General features: G+C 37.4%; 2 protein-coding genes across 8 annotated transcripts in view; both read right to left on the minus strand.

Annotated features, from left to right (window-relative positions):
• The window catches only part of LOC138693241 (oocyte zinc finger protein XlCOF6.1-like), a 28,733-nt gene extending 24,248 nt beyond the window's left edge, over window positions 1-4,485 (minus strand). For 2 of the 4 annotated variants that reach the window (XM_069817056.1, XM_069817059.1), the window contains exons 1-2: window positions 4,428-4,485; window positions 2,977-3,116 (exon numbers count right to left, since the gene is read on the minus strand). In XM_069817056.1, coding sequence (XP_069673157.1) covers window positions 2,977-2,983 — 7 coding nt within the window. In that variant the 5' untranslated portion in view covers window positions 2,984-3,116; window positions 4,428-4,485. The other 2 variants (XM_069817057.1, XM_069817058.1) reach the window with 2 other exon arrangements.
• Window positions 4,486-9,639: 5,154 nt separating this feature from the next.
• The window catches only part of LOC138693324 (zinc finger protein 391-like), a 49,039-nt gene continuing 36,698 nt past the window's right edge, over window positions 9,640-21,980 (minus strand). The window contains exon 7 of one of the 4 annotated variants that reach the window (XM_069817213.1): window positions 9,640-10,101. In XM_069817213.1, coding sequence (XP_069673314.1) covers window positions 9,889-10,101 — 213 coding nt within the window. In that variant the 3' untranslated portion in view covers window positions 9,640-9,888. Of the gene's footprint in view, window positions 10,102-17,145; window positions 17,622-21,980 lie in introns of those variants that run through there. The other 3 variants (XM_069817218.1, XR_011330285.1, XM_069817217.1) reach the window with 3 other exon arrangements.

Below are 21,980 nucleotides of genomic sequence, written 5' to 3' on the forward strand. Positions count from 1 at the left end.
CGATTTTAAGTATTCAAGCAATGCATGCAAGATTGATATTTAATATATATATATACGTAGTGAAGATTAAGTTCAAAATGGCGCACCAAGTAGATACCAAATCTGCATGCATCTTAATTGAACGTTCGTTTTCAACTTGATTCTTTCTCTTGTTCTCTCCAGATTGGATGCGTAAATGCATGGAAAATTGAACCGAAAACTCCTGCACAAAATGTGATACCATTTCCATTTTAGAGAAATGGTATCACAATAGGAAATCAATAGACGTAGTGTGCATGAGCGTGTTCAAATGCACCACTAAATAAAAGTATTCTTCCTCAGAATGTCACTCATATTTGTACTGAATGAGGGCGAATTCAAGTATGGTTACTTTCAAAACAATGCTGTAACTATTATCCACTTTTACACATAATCTCCGTAGCTTTTCACGTGTCAGAATTTACTTTCAAAATAAATTCGAACTTGATGGCGATTAACAATCAATTTAATGTTCATTCATTTATGAATCTTATATTGGTGTAAATATTATGAATGTACAATTTACTTACTATTATATCAATTTTATTCCCATAATATGGTTGCCCAGCAACGGTTTGTTGAATTATGAAAGAAAGGTTTGATAATTTGTATAAATACATTCACTACTTATACAATAAGTAAATATGGAACTATAGAACTCGTTCCATCACGTACCGGAAAAAGAAATGATCTTAATGATAAGCCCTTAGGATTGCCACTTTGAAGAAGTCATGGCATTCCATTTTACAAAATAAGCTTTAAATACTTTAAATTAAAAATAAACTACAAACACTATATTAAACATTTCTAAAGGTATTGAAATTGAATGTTTAACTTAGTATGGACATGATGCAAATCACGGGGCTTAGGCAAAGGCTGAAACTTATAGACGTACTTCTTATCTGATGCAGCAGCCTTTAGAAATTGCTTCTCATGTAGAGCATACTGATGAAATTCAGAACAACTTATATTATAGTTTATTTTAACCAGAAGTTCACTTTTCATGGATTTTACGTGGAGTTTGTTTCTTTCTTTCTTCTGTCCACAGTCTTTCATTAAAGAAAACACTCTTTTTACATGCGCATTACTGACAGAAACGGATAACATAAATTTTTCTATTTTTAGTAAGTTAAGGGCTGGATTTTGTTAAAAAGATGGACCCATTTTTTGTCAGTTGGTAAATTCAGGTTTTTAAGAGTTTCAGTAACATCTCTTAGAAGAACAAACTCATTGTACAATGCATCATTCACCATTTACTTCTAAGCTGTGGGCAGTTACAATTTGTATAAAGCTATCAAACGTCACTACTTCTTTCAGAATCAAGACAGCGAATTTCTTAAAAGGAGAGGTCTCGAAGTTGAACCACTTATTTAAATAATGAAGACTACTCTAATATACATTAGCTCCATCTCTTCTAAATATTTCCTGGTCCGATTTTCTTAATTTCTTCAAATTTGATTAACTTGAAAGCCATAAAATTAATCTTTTAATTGAGATTGAATGTTTTATGTTGGGATTCTAAGCTAGCATAAAGATCTGCAGGTTGAATTTTTTATTTTCGAGTTGTAAAATTGCTGTTTTAACAGAATTCATTAAATTATGCATCAAATACATGAAAAAAGGAAGTGACCATTCATCTTTTTTCGTCCACTCCTCTTACGGAAGTCCATACTAATGGATTTGTTTCTTCTTCTCCTTGAGAAAGAAAATAGGATTGTATAGAGTTCCAATTTAGAAACGCTTTAGAGCTAGCTATAGGGACAACAAACCGACAAAGGTTTTGAGTTCATTAGTTTTCTTACTAGAAGACGAAAACTCGTTCTAAAGTTTTAGTACTACACTCTCGATATGAAATTTCATCTCTTTGCATGCATTTTTGGCCATGTTATGAGTAACGTGACAATTACAATTCGCTTGAATTATGTTGTTATTCATAGATTTGAAATTCTGAAACACTGAGTGGTATTTTCTGTACTTGACCCCTGCAATGTCTGCACCAAAACTTGTTATATTAGAAACTTTCAAACCGCGTCCATCTAAAATAGATTTCAGTTTCTCAAAAATAACGTCAACTGTTTCATTTGAATCACCATAAAACTAAGTAATTTTTCTGCAACTCCACTAATCTCAGAAAAATATTTAATACTAAGAGGAAAGCATTTAAGGTATGCATCGATTCCGAGATTGGCAATTTTTCTTCAAAAAATTAACATTTTGTTTTTTGTCTCATACCTTATTATAGCCTGATTCTTCTACTTTTTAAACATATATAACATGTTTAGGTTTTCCCATTATTGATGGACGAAATTTTATTTTTTCATACTCCATGCACAGCTGCTTGTGCCAAGAAGTAGGTTAAATCTATTTACGAAAGGCTTACAAAACTAAGCATGCTGAGCAGATGTTTGCATGACAAGACTCAGAATTGAAACGAGTCTTTCAGTGGTTTGATTTGGAGATGTTGCCCCAAAGAAATGTACGTAGGTTGTACAACCCTAAAACTTGGGGCCATGGATGCTATCTGCCACTTCTATTGTGGCAACGAAGTTGAATTGAACATATTCCGGAAAACGAGCATCACCCCAGGAAAATACACAATGGCTGGTGCGAGTACTGCAGACGAGATTCGAACCCTGAAGGCCAACATACAGTGCACTCCTGAGCAACAGCATCGAAGATGGCATACTCGTGTCGGGACACGGGACAGTTACAAAAGTGTAGGGACGATACCGACAAAATTGGGACAGGTGGCAACCCTTGAAGCCCTACAGTTTTCTCATCCACATAATTATCGATTAACAATAAGTGTTTTTACTAATTCCGCAATAGAAGGCGAAGAGCAGTATTTTTTTTTTTTTTTTTTTGGTTATTTAACGACTACGAGGTTATTTAGCGTCGATGAAATTGATGATAGCGCAATATTTGGCGAGATGAGGCTGAGGATTCGCCATAGATTACCTGACATTTGCCTTATAGTTGGGGAAAAACTTTAAAAAAAAACCAACCAGGTAATCAGCCCAAGCTGGAATCGAACCCGCGCCCGAGTGGAACTCCGGATCGGCAGGCAAGCGCTTTACCCACCTAAGGTACGCTGGTGGCTGCAATAAAAATAAATGAAAACATATAGCTAATAATAACAGACCGAAAGTGACATATAGGTCTATGCATTTGATAAAAAAATATAACGCATTCATAGGCTATAAGCATTTTGGAATGTTTTACTTAAAAAAATGTAACCTCATTTGGAAGACGTTGCAACACACCAACAACATACGACTTTCTTGCAATAATGAACTGACTTATTAACAGGCATAATATATCAGTGTTTAAACATTAAGTGATAAATGTTCGGTACCGTAGTTTTCGTCCAATAGGAATACAACACAAGCAAGCTCCAATGGACCACTTTATCTCCCTCTTCTCTTATTCCTTCGGGAGTCTATATAGCGACCACTGTAGACCTTATCATAACTGATAGACAAATAGATGCAGTAAAGTACAGCAACTGGTAATAGTATATGCTATAAACTGTAAGACTAGAAAGAATATAGTCAATAGTTATAAGAATCATGTTCTAAATGATAAGCACAACACTTTTATCACAACAACACATTTCAATATTTTGGTCAATGTTACTTATGTCCCGCCCACTATAGAGACATAGGCCAATTTTACACATATTTAGTATAACTTGTTGCTTCTTTGACAGGTTAGGTTTGGTTAGTTTAGGTTTCTGTTATAGCCTACCTTGCATATACGATTATAGCGCAACATTGGCAGTGATAAAAGTGAAATATTCGTTCAGTGGGCGTTGGATACTCTACATTCACCTCAATTTTTACTGCACTACATAATATATATGGAATTATCACTGCATTAACACATTGATTCATTCACAAAGCACACGCTTAACGAACTAACTAAACGTAATTATGGAGAATGGAGACAAAAGACGTTCACTATTACGTTCCACTTCTTCCATTAGATGGTTCTCGACACGTACACCAAGGCGGGCAACATTTGCAAACGAAATGATACTAAAATTGAGGAATGTTACTATAGAGGTGTAGTATTATGTGACAGGTTAGGTTAGGTTTGATTAGGTGTGTATTATGTGACAGGTTATTTCGAAGACAATTTCTTAACTTTTAAATCGAATTTTGGTCTAGCGAAAAGAAAGGCGTTGCTACGGAATAGACGAGGGCCGTGAAATGGTGGCCATTTAGCCAAATAAAATTAGGATATATAGGTAATAAATATAGATCCCTATGCTGTCGAAAAATAAAACTCGTTAAGGAGTAAGTATGTACATTGTGTAACTGTAATAAAACAAATATGAAACTAAAAGAGGATTCCAATTCTTCGGCTTTTGCACTTCAATACAAAATTAATAAACTTTATTAACATACCACAGTAAAAGGAAGAACATATTAAACTATAGAATGTAGCACTATAGCAACAATCGAGATCAAGGCTGCCGTGAGCACACCAGTGCACCAATTTTCTAAGTCCTTTTATGCTTCCTAAAAATAACAATAAGAAAACATGCATAATACCGTAATTAACCTACTTATATTATTAACTCCTAATAATATTAATACCGATAACAAAATTAAGTTCCATATGTGAATGGGCTATTTTCCCGTACTTCTCAACGTTTTTTCGTTTCTTGATCCTTTCATCATTTTCATACTGACTTGTCATTCTCCCCTATGTCGAATAAAAATAAATTAATATGCATGTAAAAAAACTTTATTTTATATATTAATACATATAAGATATAGCTAAATATAATTGCAATCTGAATAAAACTGGTAAGAAATAGGTAGTAGACAGAGTAATTATAACTTCAAATGTGGTAATTATTTACAATTGTATGACTCCATAAAATCTAAACAATGGGAGGCTCTGAGGATGGTGTGAAGAAGCACCGAAACAGCTGTAAGCCGCACATGCTTTGGGCCTACATAATTAACACGAGTAAGATCGCCATTTAATCAATTATTCCTTTTTTAATTCGAAATGTATTATGTCAATGAATTACAAATTTTAAGTTCTGTACACTATGTGTGAGAATAGTGATTGGGGAATTCAACGGTTTCTTTTCTCGCTTGTTCTGGCTACTGGTGTGTTGAACTGGTCATGATGAATCAGCAGATTATTAGTAGTATCTCGCAGTTCGCTGCTGCAGACCTAGTTGAGTTTCACAGTTCTAGTTGATTGAACGTTCTTCTGCTGGTGATAGTTGTGGTCAGTTAAACAAATAGTATAGTAATAAAATTAGCTGTATTGTTTGTAATGTTTCTTAAAAAATGGATGAGTGGTTCCGTAAAGCAAGTGTTAGTGTAAATCTACGGACAATCCAGATGATCCATCTAACGTTCCTGACACTTGCAATTTTTCTGAAACTCTTAATTTACACAGTGAGCCTATTGCAAATCGGAATGCTCCAACTACATCAACGTCAAATCAAAAAACATCTAAATAAATAGATTTAGTGATTCTTGGCTAAGTTATACTGGAATGCATTTGTAGGTTAAGAAAGAGCAGCAAATGGAGGGACGGACATGACTTGGCGCACTGCAAGGTACATATGTGATAATTATATAATAGCGCATAAATCTGAAATTTTTAGACATTCAGAAATTGCCAAACATATTAATGAAATGAAAACTGTTGAATCTAATCCTGATGTATCTTTAACACTGAGTAGCAATGCTGACGGTGTGAAAAGAACAGAAATTAAGTTATCAGCACTTGTTGCTGCCAATAATTTACCATTTAGCACTGTGGATACATTCATTGCTCTTTCCAAGGATGTTTTTTCCGATTAAAAATCGCTGAGAAGGTTGATTCAAAACGTACCAAAATAATTAGTGTTATGAGGTTTGTCTTAGGGAAGTCATTTTCAGAGACACACTGATAAACTGAGACGTCCAGGTACATTCTATTCACTGATCATGGATGAAACGACTGATCTAAGTATTTAAAAATAATGTGCATTAACAATTGTGTATTTCGATTTGGATTCAGACCATATAAAAACTTTCTTTTTTTGTATATGTTTGATGTTTCGTCAGGTACTGTGAATTCTCTGTACAAGGCAATGATGGATTCTCTAAAATCAAAGAACATTAATCTTGATAATCTCGTTAGCTTTAGCTCGGACACAACAAATGTTATGGTTGGAGAACAACACTAAGATTTTTTCGAGCTTAAAGAAAGGATTCTCACATGTAGAGTATATTAATGTTCATGCCACATGATGCATCTTTGTGCTTCGAAAACATGCTTTAAACTTCCAAGAAGTGTTGATTTGCTGAGAAACTTAGGTTCACATTTCAGCAGAAATTTTGGTAAGAGAGAAACATTTAAAGAATTCAAAGTGTTTTTTCATACTGAAATACACAATATCATATCCTCTTGCGTTACTCGTTGGTTGTTTCTGAAATCGTGCTTTGATAGAGTACGGAGAAGTATCATGCACATGAAGCCTATCTAAAATTTCATATTTAACTCACACATCTAAGGTCACTTAAAACAGTGTTCATGGGTTGGATACGATAAAGAATTAAGCATCATTTACACAATAGCAATAGACAATGACTATAACACGAAGATGATAGACAGGATTATCTATGAGACAAATCGGAAAAAAAATTAAAAAAATTCACACGTCTGTCAAGCAACAAAGAACGAAAAGATTATATCAGTTTCGTTTATTCGAGTCCATATGTTCACAATATTTCTTCTATTAAAAAAAAAAAAAAAAAAACTAAATTTCAATATTGCTTACAAAACTAACAACTCTTTTGGTAAAATTTTTTAAATAAATTTCCTACTAGCAATTTTGATAAATTTAATTCCTCAGGCGTATACAAATTAAAATGTCAGTTTCCAGAATGTGATGCCACATATATAGGTCAAACTAGCCGAAATTTCAATATAAGATTAAAGAACATAAAAACATTTCTCATGAAATTTCGCATTCTGCCTTCAGTAACATATATTTTAATAATCAACATTTGTTTACAGATATTAACACAGGCATGGAAATCTTACATATTAACAGGAAAGGTAAACTATTAAACATTTTAGAATCTATTGAAATATATAAAGACAAATTTATTAACCCTCAAAATTTAAATGATAAAGCAATTCATGAAAAAAAAACATTCTTTGTGACCTTTATATTACTTCCGATTTGAACAGGAAAAGATTAACTTAGTATCAGTCAACGCAAACTCTGTCCCTTCCCTTCATCGTAGTTAGTCTCCTTTAAGCCACGATACATCGCGGTCGAACACCTGAACCAGTGGTGAGTCTTGCGTCCAGATTGTAATTCTGTCCATTCTTTTTTTTTTTCATTTACTCTTTGTACTTTTTAATACATGATACATGTTTTTTTACTATTAGATAGTACTTACTTCTTATGATGTTAATTTCTTTTAAAAATACCAGTTTTATCTATTTTAACTTTTATATCTTTTATTCTTTTATATTTTTGAATAGAACACACACTGGCCATTAAGCTGTTAACCTGTTCTAGCCTTATATGAATTAAATATTAATACTCAGACATCGTATATTTTTTGTTCTTTATTTTTTAAACATAACTATCCACGAACCTTATATATATACTTATTTTCCTTTTGCAGTCGTGGTAATGTCACTGAAGATAGAGGGGCACCCTCCGAAACATGTCTGAATTTTACCAATCTTAATTATCATCTTTTGTAAAGTGTTCATAAACTATGTTTCATATATATACAGGAACATCATTTTATTTTTACTAATATTTTCAATATTAACTTGCCTATACCTCTGGATCAACGACGTTTGCTACCCCATTCCACGACTGAACTTCGATGATACTGGCGTAATATACAAACAAATCACTTTACTAAAGATAGGAGGGTAGAAAAGTAGTTCATCCATTTACGTAAACTAGGAAATATTGCGCTTTTGAGTTTGATAATTTTCATTGGGTTTTTGTTTAATCAAAATACAGTACAGTATTAACAATAAATGATTTTACTCACGAACTGAGCTGTCCATGTGGACGTATTCATTATGTAGTGTATATTATACTGTCTACAGCACATTAGCGTACAATATACAGAATGAAGTTCAATTGAAAAATAATCATAATATGGATATTTAAACACATTTTTTAAAAAGGTGGCCGTTCATTTCGATACAGGCTTCAGTTCTATTGTGCATATTATCGCACTATAGACTATTGTACCTAATCCCAATTACTAGTTTCGTTCTTCGTACTAGTAAATCATGTTGAAATAATTCCGTACCTACTCTATAAAAGGGTACTTTAGGTACTGTAGATTCAATCTTCACTTCTGCCCGATCCGAAAAGATAAAATTACTCAGACATACTATCTACTCTCCGTCCAAGTGGTTATGTCATAGGGTCGTAGAAAGGGAGGAAATCACGTGACAGTTAATTACTTAACAATGCCCTTTTATTCAAGTTATTTTAAACAGTTGTATAATATTACGTAGACGTCCAATTCTTAACAGAAATTAATATTCTGAGAAAGGAGCTAAGACAGCCCAGCCATTAGCTGGCGAATAAAAGCTGGTGGGGGAAACCGGGATACGACGTAAGCAAATGGACGACAGTACCTGTGCGAAAATGATTCAATATTGAAAGCTCTTTCGTCACTGGAAAACGCGAACATATTTTTGGAACGTACTGTACCGTAAGGCTACTACGACTGTATATGCAGTCTTGGATCTGTGTGGAAGACGGTTGAACTTCATTAGTAGAAGGGGTGGGAGTGAAGTACATTAAAAAACTCAGGTACAATAAAAATTGAAGTAAAAATAAAATGATGTCCCTGTATATATATATATATATATATATATATATATATATATATATATATATACTTTGAACAGTAATTTAGCGCCCTTCTAAATTAAATGCTGTACCCTATTGCGAAAAAACTGAACTAATTTATTGACAACTTAAACAGTTTTTTCGCAATTGGCTACAGCATTTAATTTAGTAAGGAGCTAAATTACTGTTCAAAGTCACCTCAGCGTTCAAAGTCACCCCACTTTACGGTATATATATATATATATATATATATATATATATATATATATATATATATATAGTATGTTTATTAAAATTTCATAATTAAAGAGACATCTACTACAACAGACAATATGTTTTCAACCATGGATAACAGATTTACTTCGGCTAATTTGGAGTTAATGTCATATGTTTTAGGCATACTTAACAGAGTTTAATACAATTTTTCCAAGTGAAGTCCCACTCCTTCATAAATTAAAGCCAGAAGTAGAAAAATGCTATAAGACCTATGCTGTAATAAGTAGAGATGAGTTCACGAACTAGATAATAACCAAAGGTAAAGTTCTGAGAAAAACGAGATAAACTTTTACACTACATTAAATTTGCATTTCGTAGATTATTTGAATTTAATCTGAAAGTATAAATGAATGTGCAATTTCGCTTAAATTTTCTGGCTTGTAGCTCATCCAAAAATTTGAGAGAAAGGGAGAAATATGTACCGGAATTATCCATTTCTTGCACACTTGTTTTAAAGAATATAGCAATGGGTGTAATATAAGAAATTAATGGTTTTATATGTAGTGATTTTATTCGTCATTCATATAAATTATTTTATAAGGTAAGAACATGAAAACTAAACACATTTACCAAACAGATCAAGAAATAATTTTCCTTAAAAGAGTCTTTAAATCTCGTGATAAGATGCCTCACTTTCAGATCCAGAAACTCCATTCTTGCTTTCACAAATGAGGTCATTGTACCGTATCAAGTATACATCCCGCAAATTCCTATCACTCAGATTATTGAATTCTTCAATAACTTGTTTTTTTAGTCATCTCCGAGAACTTGGATGTACATTTTCTTTTACAGTGGCAATCTGGAGCTACTGTCTTTGCAGGAATATGTTGTCCTGGTGTTGATGTATATTCATCTCCATTCAAAATTTTTCTTTTCCAGTTGTCTTTGTTCCTTAATCTTTTCTTAGGCTTTATTGGAGAATAATCAGCAGAACTTGGTATTGGTATCTGAAAGACCACAATACCATTTATATAAAAATAAACCTTATACCTTCAAATATAACATTTATACATATATTTATAACCAATTTACTAACAAAATGCTATTTACATATCTCTGAATAAACTCTGAACTTGTAGCAGCCAACAATGTCTCACTATTTCGAGCTATTTTCCTTACTCTGAGTCAGCAAGATGGCAACTAAATGCAAGAACTGGATATTTTTTGGATATTATCACAATCTAGTATATACAGTCACGAAGATTGAGTTTTGAGGGTGCTAGGAACAATGGACTGTGCCGGTACTATTTCGCATTGTCTGTAATGAGGTGATATTAGCGATCCTAGTGGTTAGCAACTATCTATGGATGCATATTTACTATGTATTGTGCTTTGTGACTATATACTAGACTGTGATATTATCTACTGAGTGTTAATTTCAAAGTGTGTCATGACGTCACTGTTGATGAGTCAGCGATTTGAAGCGAGTTTCAGCTTTTATGTCAGAGAACTTGCCTATTAATCAAGGCATTCAATCTGAACTTGAGAACGTGTACGGTATAACTTGAACGTCGTAGCAACAGATGGCGGTCTGTACGGTCTGTGTGCTACCATAACCTCTTTCGAACTGTGTTTCGCGCGGCCAAGTCGTACACAGAGTATTTGTTATCATCGGTTGCGTACCACAACATTCCACAGCACAAATCAAATGCTCCGTGTACATGTTGACCGTCGAAATTAATGTCAACAAATACGTAAGTAATCGTCTTAATCCTCTCCACATATCCCGACAATAAGAAAAAACTCACCTCAATACATGTTTCGAAACAGTTCACAGTCCTGCCACTACCGGCATTACCGTACATATCGGTAAGTCTATAGAGAGGTGGCAGTATTGTTCAAATTCACTTTTTGCTGGTAACGCCACTCTCAGTCCACTGTTCATAATGACTGAAAATTTGTTCAAGTCGTCACTACGCCTTCGTTGTTCTTATCCACTAAGTTTTCGAGATCTGAAATTTAGTTGTTGGAAGTGTGTCTTGAGAAGCAATTTTAAAGTCACACAGCTCAGATGAGTGAGATAGCAGGGGCAAAGCTGAAGGATAATCTGTGAGCCTTAGAATACCCATTGGATTTTCAAGAAATAAGCGCATAAGGTTATATAAGTAGGCATAGAGAATATTTGAAGTTAGATCTTCATTTCTGTAATATTTACTGCTTGACGGCTATATAGTGGTCTATACAAAACTTACGTAAGATAATATTATTAAAAATGAATAATTTTTATAGTTATTAATCAAGTGGTATGTGTCTTTTCCATATATTTAATGGCGGTGTGATGTAGATATTTAAAGCTGAAACAGAGCGGGTAGAAGAGAAAGTGACGATACTTCCACTAGTCCAGCGGTTCGTCGCAGAGCGGTGCTCGCTTTGTTTTCTGTTCTCAGTTTCAGGAGCGCTATTCGAGTCAATGCAGATGTTTTTAAAATACCCACTAGAAAAAAGTATATTATAGTTTATCACAATATTTTACTTATTTAAAAAATGTAATACTACTACATTAACTACTCTTGAGTTATATCATTCACTCCTGAATCGTAAATATGAGTATAATAATCAACAGTAAACTGGAACATTCTGCCAGCTTCAGAGAGAAAAACGCAAAAAAAAGTACAGCTTCGCAAAACTGAACATTTTTGTGTTGTTGTAAGTACATTTTGACACAAAATTATAGTTTTCGATGTACAAGAAAGTATAATATAATATATCAAATGGGACATTATATTTTCACCAATATTTTTTTACTACTGCTTACCTATTAGTTTCAGTTGTATCTGGTTTATTCGCAACCCAAGGGGAAAAATAAATATTACGTGAAACTCAGACTTACAAATCAAGCTTCGATATTATATCTATGCCAATGCAAGTTTTGAACTTTTGAGATACCATATCTAAGTTTTTTCTTTTTGTAAATAAAAGTAATTTAATAGCATTACGTTAACTATGTAGTTTTATGCCACTTATTAGAGAATATTAAATTAACTATGTTTGCTTTATTACATCCTCATATGTTTGATTAGAAACATCTTGTGTTGTGGAGTGTAATAAACAAACTTAATATAATTACAAACCAGATTAAACTGTAGGCCTACATATAAAGCAGAATTATACTTGTTGGGTTACTAAAACAAGTTCTACGTTAATTACAACTAAAGTGTTATTAAAAATAAAATACTAATTTTATTAAACATGTACCTTTAATGAGGCAGAAACTAGATGCTTGCGACTTTTGAGAGCTTGCGGGATGATTTCGCCATTTTTGATGACTGAAGTTCCTTCCGAATTTCCTTGGCCCGGAAAAAGATGAGACACTTCAAATAATGGAAAATAAGTTTAGGAACTATTTCCATGGCATGTTCTTCATTGCATCCTAGCGTTGGCACATGAAGTTTGTACTCGATAAGGCTGTCTAGCGTATCATAAAAAATATCACCCCACAAACTATTATTTGACACCAACTATTGTCTCAGTTTGCATTAAAACATTCATAACACCTTCAGAAGGATGAATTAGAAAAGAGTTCGAGCTTCAATAATCTTTAATTTTAGTGAAAGCGGACACATTCTCTTCTCTTAGTGATGCACTGCGAAGCTTATTTACGCAGAACACACAGTCAGTAAATCTGGATGCTTTATTGAGATATAACCCGCTAAATAATACACAAGGCACTCTTTTGCTAACTTGTCACTCTGTGTAAGAGAAGGCAGATTACTTTCCCAATCGTACATTTCAATTGGATTATCATCAACCACCAACTTATCACTGATTTTCTTCAAGGCGGCGGCTTTACGCTCCTTATTTGTTTCTTCTGTAGCTCTCGCAAGGGTGCGCATTTGATTCATGAAGGAAGTAAGGGGAGGTTCAATTAGGGGTTCACAATTTGCACTTGAAGAGAGCACATTTTTAACTGGAACATAGACAGATTGAAGCATGTGCAGATGCAGAAAGTCTATGGTAGACAGATGATCATCACAAGATAATGATCTTATAATTCCGAAATGTCGCTCTAGAGGGTCTTGGTTAAATTTTGCTGTCAGAATGTATTTAAATCCGCAATTCCATAAGAAGTCGGATATTTCGAGAGTGCTCTGAATTGTTACTCTGAGTGATTCAAGGGTTCTTTCTGAGGCGAACGTGTTCTTTTTACTGTCAATTATGTGTAATATATTTCCTAAAATTTTATAATGGAAGGATCCTTTGTACAGGGCAGAGGAGGGAGTCTTTGAGTTTAGTGCGTCTGCAAGGTCATTCATTTGCCTTGTGAATTCTTCTGTACTTTCACTTCCCTCAAACCCATCACAATTTATGGCCCTAAAAAATTGTATGGACTTTGCCATGCTCGCACTAAACAGCTGGAATGCTAGTCTTGCGTTCATTCGCTGGAAGGAAGTAGGGTCAATGTGACTAGATGTAATTTTGGGGCATGACCTAAGCCCTGAAAATTCAGGAGATGTGTCTTTAAAATATACCCATCTATAAACATCAAAGTTTATGTCCTGGTTACTAAATTGTACTATACCCTTGTCATGAAAGTTATTTCTGATACATTTTAAAATATGTACCGCATCAGAAAACGCCCATAATTTCCTTTTCTGGTCTACGGGGTTAGGGAGAGAACAATTAACTTTTCCATTTTTTCCAGATATGCCAAGACATTTCCAAGCGGCTTTGTTTGTCTGGCTCCCATCAGATGTGAATCCAATCACCTTGACACCAGCTCGTTCAAGCTGAATAATTACTTGCAAAATTATTTTTGACAATGTGTCTCCAGGTGTAGGATTTCTACTTGCGTATACTGCAACAGGTTGTACCCAGTTGTGGAGTAATGGCACATAAATGCATACAAGCGCATGGTTAGCTAAGGTGTTCTTCTGATTTTCGGGTGTCACGTCTCCCAAATTAACAAACCCTTCCACCTTAAGTGAAATATTATTAAACGCTACCTCCTCGCGTAACTTCACCTCATCATAAATTAAGATTCCCAATTTTTTGTTTTCGTCAATTTCATCAACGAAATGCTTTTGTAATGCGATAACTGCCTGCCTATTTACACCATATGAACATTTCATGCCTTTTAAGAGGCGCCTTAAATAATCTTCTGAAGGAAGTGGTAAAAGTTCGTGGTTCAAACAATGCCTATATCCTTTTGGGGATTTTATTTTGAACAATAAACTTTCCAGAAGAAATTCACTGTCATAACGCATGCCTCTTGCATCCTTGACCTGGCACTTCTTTACCATGGTATCAATTATTAATTTTTGTTTCTTGCTCAGGAACTTGCAATTGCATTTAAATTCCGCTTTACTTTTCTTAATTTCATTAACTTCCTTCTCTAAGAGAGTTATTTTAGCCTTGGCTCCACTAAATTGATTTTTAATTCTAGTTAAATTTCTATTGGCTGTTTTCAATTTTCTACTTAATACAATAATTTTCTGTTTTAAATGTTCGCAATTATTGTCGGAAACACGAATGTTTATAAGTTCATCAGGACTTGTCATTGTTGAAGTATGGGCGTTATTGTTATTTACAGGTAAGGGCACATTTCTATGAGAAGGGATTGATGTCCTTTCGGTTGGGGATTTCCTCTTCTTTTCGTTTTTTGTAAGATATCGAGGCAAGTTAGGGAAAATATGTGGTATTGCATCGGGTGTTAGTCGCCATTTTTTCCGTGGAAGTTCTACCGCCTTGCCATCAATAATAAACTTGTCGGCTTTTACGATCAAATCCTCAGAAAAATATATATCACAGACATAGGAACGAGCATGCAGTTTTCTGTCTTTTCGTGGAATTGCTTTACACCACTTCTGAAAAACAGCCTTGTCTTTGGGTGGAAAAAAGAAACGTCTTACCTCCTTACAGCTTTTATAACCGGATTTACACCCAGGAACAAAACAACAAGGCATATTTCTACTCCCTTACTCACTCACTCACTAATCACTCACATAAACGGCACAATAAAGATCACTCGAATACAAGAAATGTCTCTTTAACTTCGCAGCACAACGGGTTCTATCGGCTCTGTCCACAGTAAGAAGAGGAAAACTGAGATCTTAAGCAGACCGTCACGCCTAAGTTTCGCTCAGTTTCCGCGGCGACAGCATAGGGTTTAAAAGTCCCATTAGACTCTAGCAGAGTTACCACACTTTCTCTTCTACCCGCTCTGGCTGAAAGTTAGAATTTATAAAACAGTTATGCTACTGGTTATTCTTATGATTGTGAAATTTGGACTCTCATTTTGAGAGAGGAAGACAGAGTAAGCGTGTTCGAAAACAAGATGGTTAGGAAAATCTTTGAGGCTAAGAGGATGAAGTTACAGGAGAATGGAGAAAGTTACACAACGCAGAATTACACGAATTGTATTCTTCATCCAACATAATTAGCAACATTAAATACAGACATTTGAGATGGCAGCGCATGTAGCACGTATCAGTTAATTTAGAAATGCGTACAGAGTATTAGTTGGAAGACCTTGAGCGAGGCAGACGTAGATGGCAGAATAATATTAAAATGTATTGCAAATAGGTCCTGGTCGAGGTGGGTTCCGCCAAGTTGGTGACCGGGGGAAGCAATGGTGGCTCTCGTGCTTTTCATTTTCGGACATTAATCGACTTATTACCACCCAGCCCCTTTCGTTCTCTCGGCTTTTTCATCGCTCTATTTCTTTTCGCCGGCCACCATTGCATGCGGAACGTCCACCACATCATCACAGACACTTTCACCTCTCGATCCCCGCTGTTTTTGCTTTTTCCACGTTCGCCTACATGACGGGATACGTTAAGAATGCCTGATGAGGTTACATTATTCTTCCTCTTCTAGATCATTATATTCCCTCTTAGGTTAAAGTTCTTAGGCTTATAACTCCCGTCTCACCAGGGGGGATATTTCCTATCTCCGTGGTCCTGTCCCACGGTTTCGAGCGCGACTTCCGAATTGTGTAGCCCGTCAGGGCGCCCAGCAACGAAGCAACAGTGGACCCTTCATACTGCCCCTATATGCAGTCCGAGTCCGTACCAGAGGTCAAGTACACTCACGTAGAGGTGCAATGGGGTCCGGGGCGACTTAGACGTCCCGGTAACCGACACTGCCCACTAGGGAATATATATCGCTCCGACGTGTTATCGCTAACTTATGGGTGTCGCATTATAATCAACCACAAGTCCCCTGAAGCAGGATAGTCGTGAGATTGTTCAGTGTAGAGTGGGGAGCCACGGGCGGTTATTCCCGTGGTAGGGGCATAAAACTACGACACGCTTCTGGTGTAAGACTTGCCATTAGGTGTGTAATGTCCAGTTTGAAGGGTAACTTGCGTGAGGTGGGTTGCTTGGGATCGGGATGTGGGGGGAGGTCCTCATAGCCGGCAGAGACCACGAAGAATTTTTTGGTGTCTTTTCTCTCGCTTCCCGATTGCAGGCTGACGCCTACGGTTCCACAGAGAGGACCAGTTTAAATGTCCTCGCACTCTTCTCCCCCTCTCTCAGAAAAAAGAATAAAAAACGGAAGATAGGAATAGACACGACTATGGAATCGGACCCTGAGAAAGTATCTGTTAATGTGCCACCTCCAAAGTTAATTAGTATAACCTAGGACGGAACAGAAAAGACTATGAAAAACATCAGTCACTTTTACGTGAGACTCGTTGGGAAGGTCAAAAATGCAACTCGACTACGCAATGTTAGTCTCCTCATCGAAACTATCTTAAAAAAAAGTGAGGCGCTGTTGAAAGCGAAGTTGCTAGGGTCTTACCCTATTAAAGTCGAACGGCACTCCTCGCTGAACACCACGCGGGGAGTAGTGCATACAGATTCTCTGGACGGTATGTCTGATGAAGAGATTCAACTAGAGCTGGCGGAGCATTCCGTGTCCAAGGCTTACACTTTATTACGTAAGCGGCACGGACAGACTGTTCCCCTGAGCACTGTCTTTTTGATCTTCGAAAAGCCTGTCCTACCAGAATACATCCTTGTCGGGTACGAGCGTGTCCCACCACTCCGCTAATTCTAAAAAATTCCCGAAGTATATGGTAGAGAAGGATATTCAAGAGCTCCAAGTCCCAGAAAATACTACGTTTTTCGATGCGCGTAAGCGTATTTTAGAACAACGGAAAAAGGTGACTGAAAAGTCCTATGCTGCAGTATTGCAGAAGGCAACAGAGGCAATTGATGCATCAACGCAAACGCCACCTCTTATAAGTATACCTGGGAAGCGAATTGAGAACGCAACCTAGACGTATGCGGACGTTGCCACTCAGACTGCTGAGTCAGACGACTCGTGTGGCCTTAATATAAGGCCTTACATTCCAAAAAAGATCACTACCGTGGCGACAGAGAAAGCTTCAAGACCTGCTAGATCGTCGCGACGTCGCACTCCTTGTTCGGCTGACGGGTCTCGATCACGTCCTGGATCAAGTTGACGATCAGGTGTGCGACGATCTGCGAGTGAGTCTCCCCGGTCGAAGGCTAGGCAGACTCTGTCAGCAGCACCAAATCATAGAAAAGATAAGAGAAAATCACCTATAAAGCCACGAAGATGATTTACAGCTCCACATAATGCCTGATATTGTACAGTGGAATGTGAACGGTGTATGCAGCAGATATACAGAACTACAACAATTGATCTATCATGAGAACCCTGATATTTTATGTCTACAGGAGACACACCTCCGACCTGAGAACTCCCTGAATATATCAGGATACAGTGTGCACCGATACGACCATCTTGCTGGTATACGGACCAATGAAGGGTGTACCATCCTACTCCACCAAAGAATCTTTACCTCTGTTATCAACATTAATACTCCACGTCAATGCATAGGCGCCACAATAACTTTACCTACCATTCAATTTTCAATAGGCTGTCTCTATATGACTCCAGTAACTCCTTTTACATTACATAAAATTGAACATATCCTGTCGCAGGTACTTGCTCCATATCTGGTAGTGAGGGATTTCAATGCATCCCACCACTCAGAGGTCTCAAATTCCGATGATGACAGAGGAAATAAAATAGCAGAGGTATGTACCCGTTTACGTAAATCTTGTTACCCTGAATTCTCCTTGTCTTACGGTGCATACTCCATGATAGATATCTCCATTTGTAGCCCAGTTTTGTCCACGCATTTCAAATGGTCTGTGATTCACGACCTACATGGTAATGACCACTATTTCATTCGAATGCGTATGTCCGCTTTACGTCCTGCGTAATCTCGCTCTCCAAACTGGGTTATTAAAAAGGCGGAATGGGTCGGATTTTCGGAGTCCATATCATTCGATGTTAAGCGACAAGAAGGTGTGGACTCCGTAGTGGAACATTTCTCAAATGAGGTTATAAACTCTGCGGAATTATCTATCTCCCGGTCGTCCGCAGGCCAAAACGCTTCTCTGTCCCCTGGTGGACAGATTCCTGCAGAGATGCAATCCGAGACCGTAGACGTGCCTTATGCCAATATGAGCGCCTTCCGACCCAAGAAAATTTTGTCCAGTTTAAACGTCTTTGAGCCAAAGCTCGTCACTCTGTGTACGATGATAAGAAGACGTCCTGGACAAACTACGTCATTTCATTGAAAAATAATGTCCCATCAAACATCATATGGGACAAAGTCCGTCGAATAATGGAGAAACGTAGTTCTGTAATTCCGGGAATACTGAACAATGGAGTAACGACCACCAGTCCCATAGAAATTGCTGAAATTTTTGCTACCACTTTTGCACACATAAGCAGCTCAAATAATTATGTCCCGGAATTTCTGAAAATCAAAGATGCTGCAAAACACGAAAATTAAATTTTAAATCTGATAACGCTGAACACTACAATGCACCGTTCACATCCGAGGAGCTGGAGGAGGTACTAGACGCATCCCCTGACACCTCCCCTGGCCCCGACAACATCCATAATCGCATGCTTCGCAATCTTCCGTCACCTGGAAAATCCTTTCTTCTGTCAATTTACAACAGAATCTGGACAGAGGGTCTATTTCCATCTTCTTGGCGTTCCGTCATTGTAATCCCAGTCCAGAAACCGGGAAAGGATCCTTCTTTACCTGGCAGTTATAGGCCAATTTGTCTCACCAGCTGCGTATGCAAGGTTATGGAAAATATGATAAGCAAACACCTGATGTGGGTACTCGAATCGGAAAACCGATTATCTAATATCCAATGTGGTTTTCGTAAGCACAGATCTGCCGCAGATCATCTTGTTCGGCTAGAGACCGCCATTAGCGATGCTTTCCTCAAGAAAGAGCATCTTGTGGCGGTCTTCTTTGATCTAGAAAAGGCTTACGATGCCACATGGCGATATGGAATTCTGCAAACTCTGCATGATTGGGGACTTCGTGGTAGTCTACCAACGTTTATTGCGAAGTTCATGGCAGAGCGGTATTTCCGAGTTCGAGTAGGCACAACATTTTCTAACGAACATTTCAAAGAAAACAGCATTCTGCAGGGGTCCGTATTTAGCGTTCTTCTTTTCTGCATTGCGGTCAATGAAATTGCCCACTGTGTGGGTGACCGAGTATCTTCTCTGTTGTACGTTGATGACCTCATTTTATATTACAGCTCCCGATACCTTTCATCCATCGGTCGACAGTTGCAGCTCGTCATCAACGTGCTATCAGAATGGTCTGTTCGCAATGGTTTTAAATTCTCCACTCAAAAGACGCAGTGTGTTCACTTCTACAACCATCGTGGACTCCATCCACATCCTGAACTGCGTTTTAATGGAGTGGAGTTGCAATATGGACGCTGCGAGGTTTTTGGGCCTTACCTTTGATTATACTGTAAATTAACGTGGGAGGCTCATATACGTGATTTGAGAAGGCGTTGTGAAAAATAGTTAAACATTTTACGCCTTTTGTCAGGGATTTGTTCGGGTGCAGACCGCATAGTGCTTTTACGTCTTTATCGTGCTCTTATCCGTTCTAAGCTGGATTATGGCTGTTTTATTTATGACAATAAAATATTTGAGGAGAAAAATTCGCTCCGGCGCCGGGGATCGAACCCGGGTCCTTGGTTCTACGTACCAAGGCCTCTGACCACTGAGCTACGCCGAATTCAATCCACAGCACCGGATCGAACCTTCCTCCTTCAATGTTTCCCTTTTGTGCTGACTCCAAGCTAAGCATATATGTTGACGTTTTATGTCCAAGTCAACTGCCATTATGCAAGGGGCACACTGAGCTAAGTGACTTATTTGGCCGGGATTCCGCAGTTAAGTGCACAGTAATCTGTACAGAATATGCACTGCTAGCTATGAGAATATTAAAGATTTTTTAATTTGTCCTACAGAACAATCTCTGTAATTAATTGACAATTAATATATGAGGAGAAAAATTCGCTCCGGCGCCGGGGATCGAACCCGGGTTCTTGGTTCTACGTACCAAGCGCTCTGAGCACTGAGCTACGCCGAATTCAATCCACAGCACCGGATCGAACCTTCCTACTTCAATGTTTCCCTTTTGTCCTGACTCCAAGCTAGGCATATATGTTGACGTTTTATGTCCCGGCCAAGTAAGTCACTCAGCTGAGTGCGCCCCTTGAATAATGGCAGTTAACTTGGACATGAAACGTCAACATATATGCCTAGCTTGGAGTCAGGACAAAAGGGAAATATTGAAGGAGGAAGGTTTGATCCGGCACTGTGGATTTAATTAGGCGTAGCTCAGTGGTCAGTGGTCAGAGGGCTAGGTACGTAGAACCAAGGACCCGGGTTCGATCCCCGGCGCCAGAGCGAATTTTTCTCCTCAAATATTAATTGTCAATTAATTACAGAGATTGTTCTGTAGGACAAATTAAAAAATCTTTAATGTTTTATTTATGGCTTAGCAAATAAATCTAAGCTACGTCTCTTAGATACTATCTATCATCATGGGATACGACTCGCTACAGGAGCCTTCCGAACGAGTCGGATAGAGAGCCTATATTGTGAAGCGGGGAACCATCACTGTATCGACGACGTAATGTCCTGTTGTGCTCATATGCGGTTAAGCTCCGCTCGCAGCCTGAGCACAATTCTTACGACTCTTTCCATCATTCGTCTCTTTACGGCCGATACAGTGAAAATCCACGGAGACCTCGTCCAGCAGGCGTGCGTTTCCGTGAACTGCTTTCTGAGCTCGACATCCATTTACCATCAATTCGCACACTGGAATATACCACCACTCCACCATGGATTATGCGACGTCCCATGTTTGATGTAAGCCTGAGCCAAAGTTTTATGAATTTTACACCAACTTTTTTTTTATAACTTCGTTTCAGTGAACTTTTATCATGTTTTCCAAATTATTCTTTAGTTTTTACTGACGGATCCCGAGTAAATGATTGTGTTGGTTGCTCCTTCGTTGCAAATGGACAGATATTTAACTATAAACTGAGCGAATATACCAGTGTTTTTACTGCAGAATTATATGCTTTTTACAGAGTTTTATTGTTTTTAATTCGACAACCTCGGGGCAGATATCTAATCTGCTCCGACTCTTTAAGTGCCATTCAGTCTTTGCAGTCTCTCTATTCAGATGATCCCCTTGTGTTAAGAACTCAGCAGCTGTTCCACACACTCCTAGGCTCTGACTCCGAGATTGGAGTAGTGTGGATTCCTGGCCATGTCGGAATTCCTGGGAATGAGGCCGCGGATGCTGCAGCCAAAGATGGTGCTATGAATGGCACTCTAGTATATTGGCGCGAGAGGTGCCAAGACTTACAAAATCATTTGAAATATAGAATATGGTGGCAGTGGGAAGGAGAAAGGTCTGCACAAGAGGAAAATAAATTACGTAGAATAAAGAATACTGTTCGAGTTTGGGATTCGTCCACATGAGCGACACGACACGAAGAAG

Source organism: Periplaneta americana, chromosome 17 (genome assembly GCF_040183065.1).
Source record: "Periplaneta americana isolate PAMFEO1 chromosome 17, P.americana_PAMFEO1_priV1, whole genome shotgun sequence".
NCBI lineage: Eukaryota > Metazoa > Arthropoda > Insecta > Blattodea > Blattidae > Periplaneta > Periplaneta americana.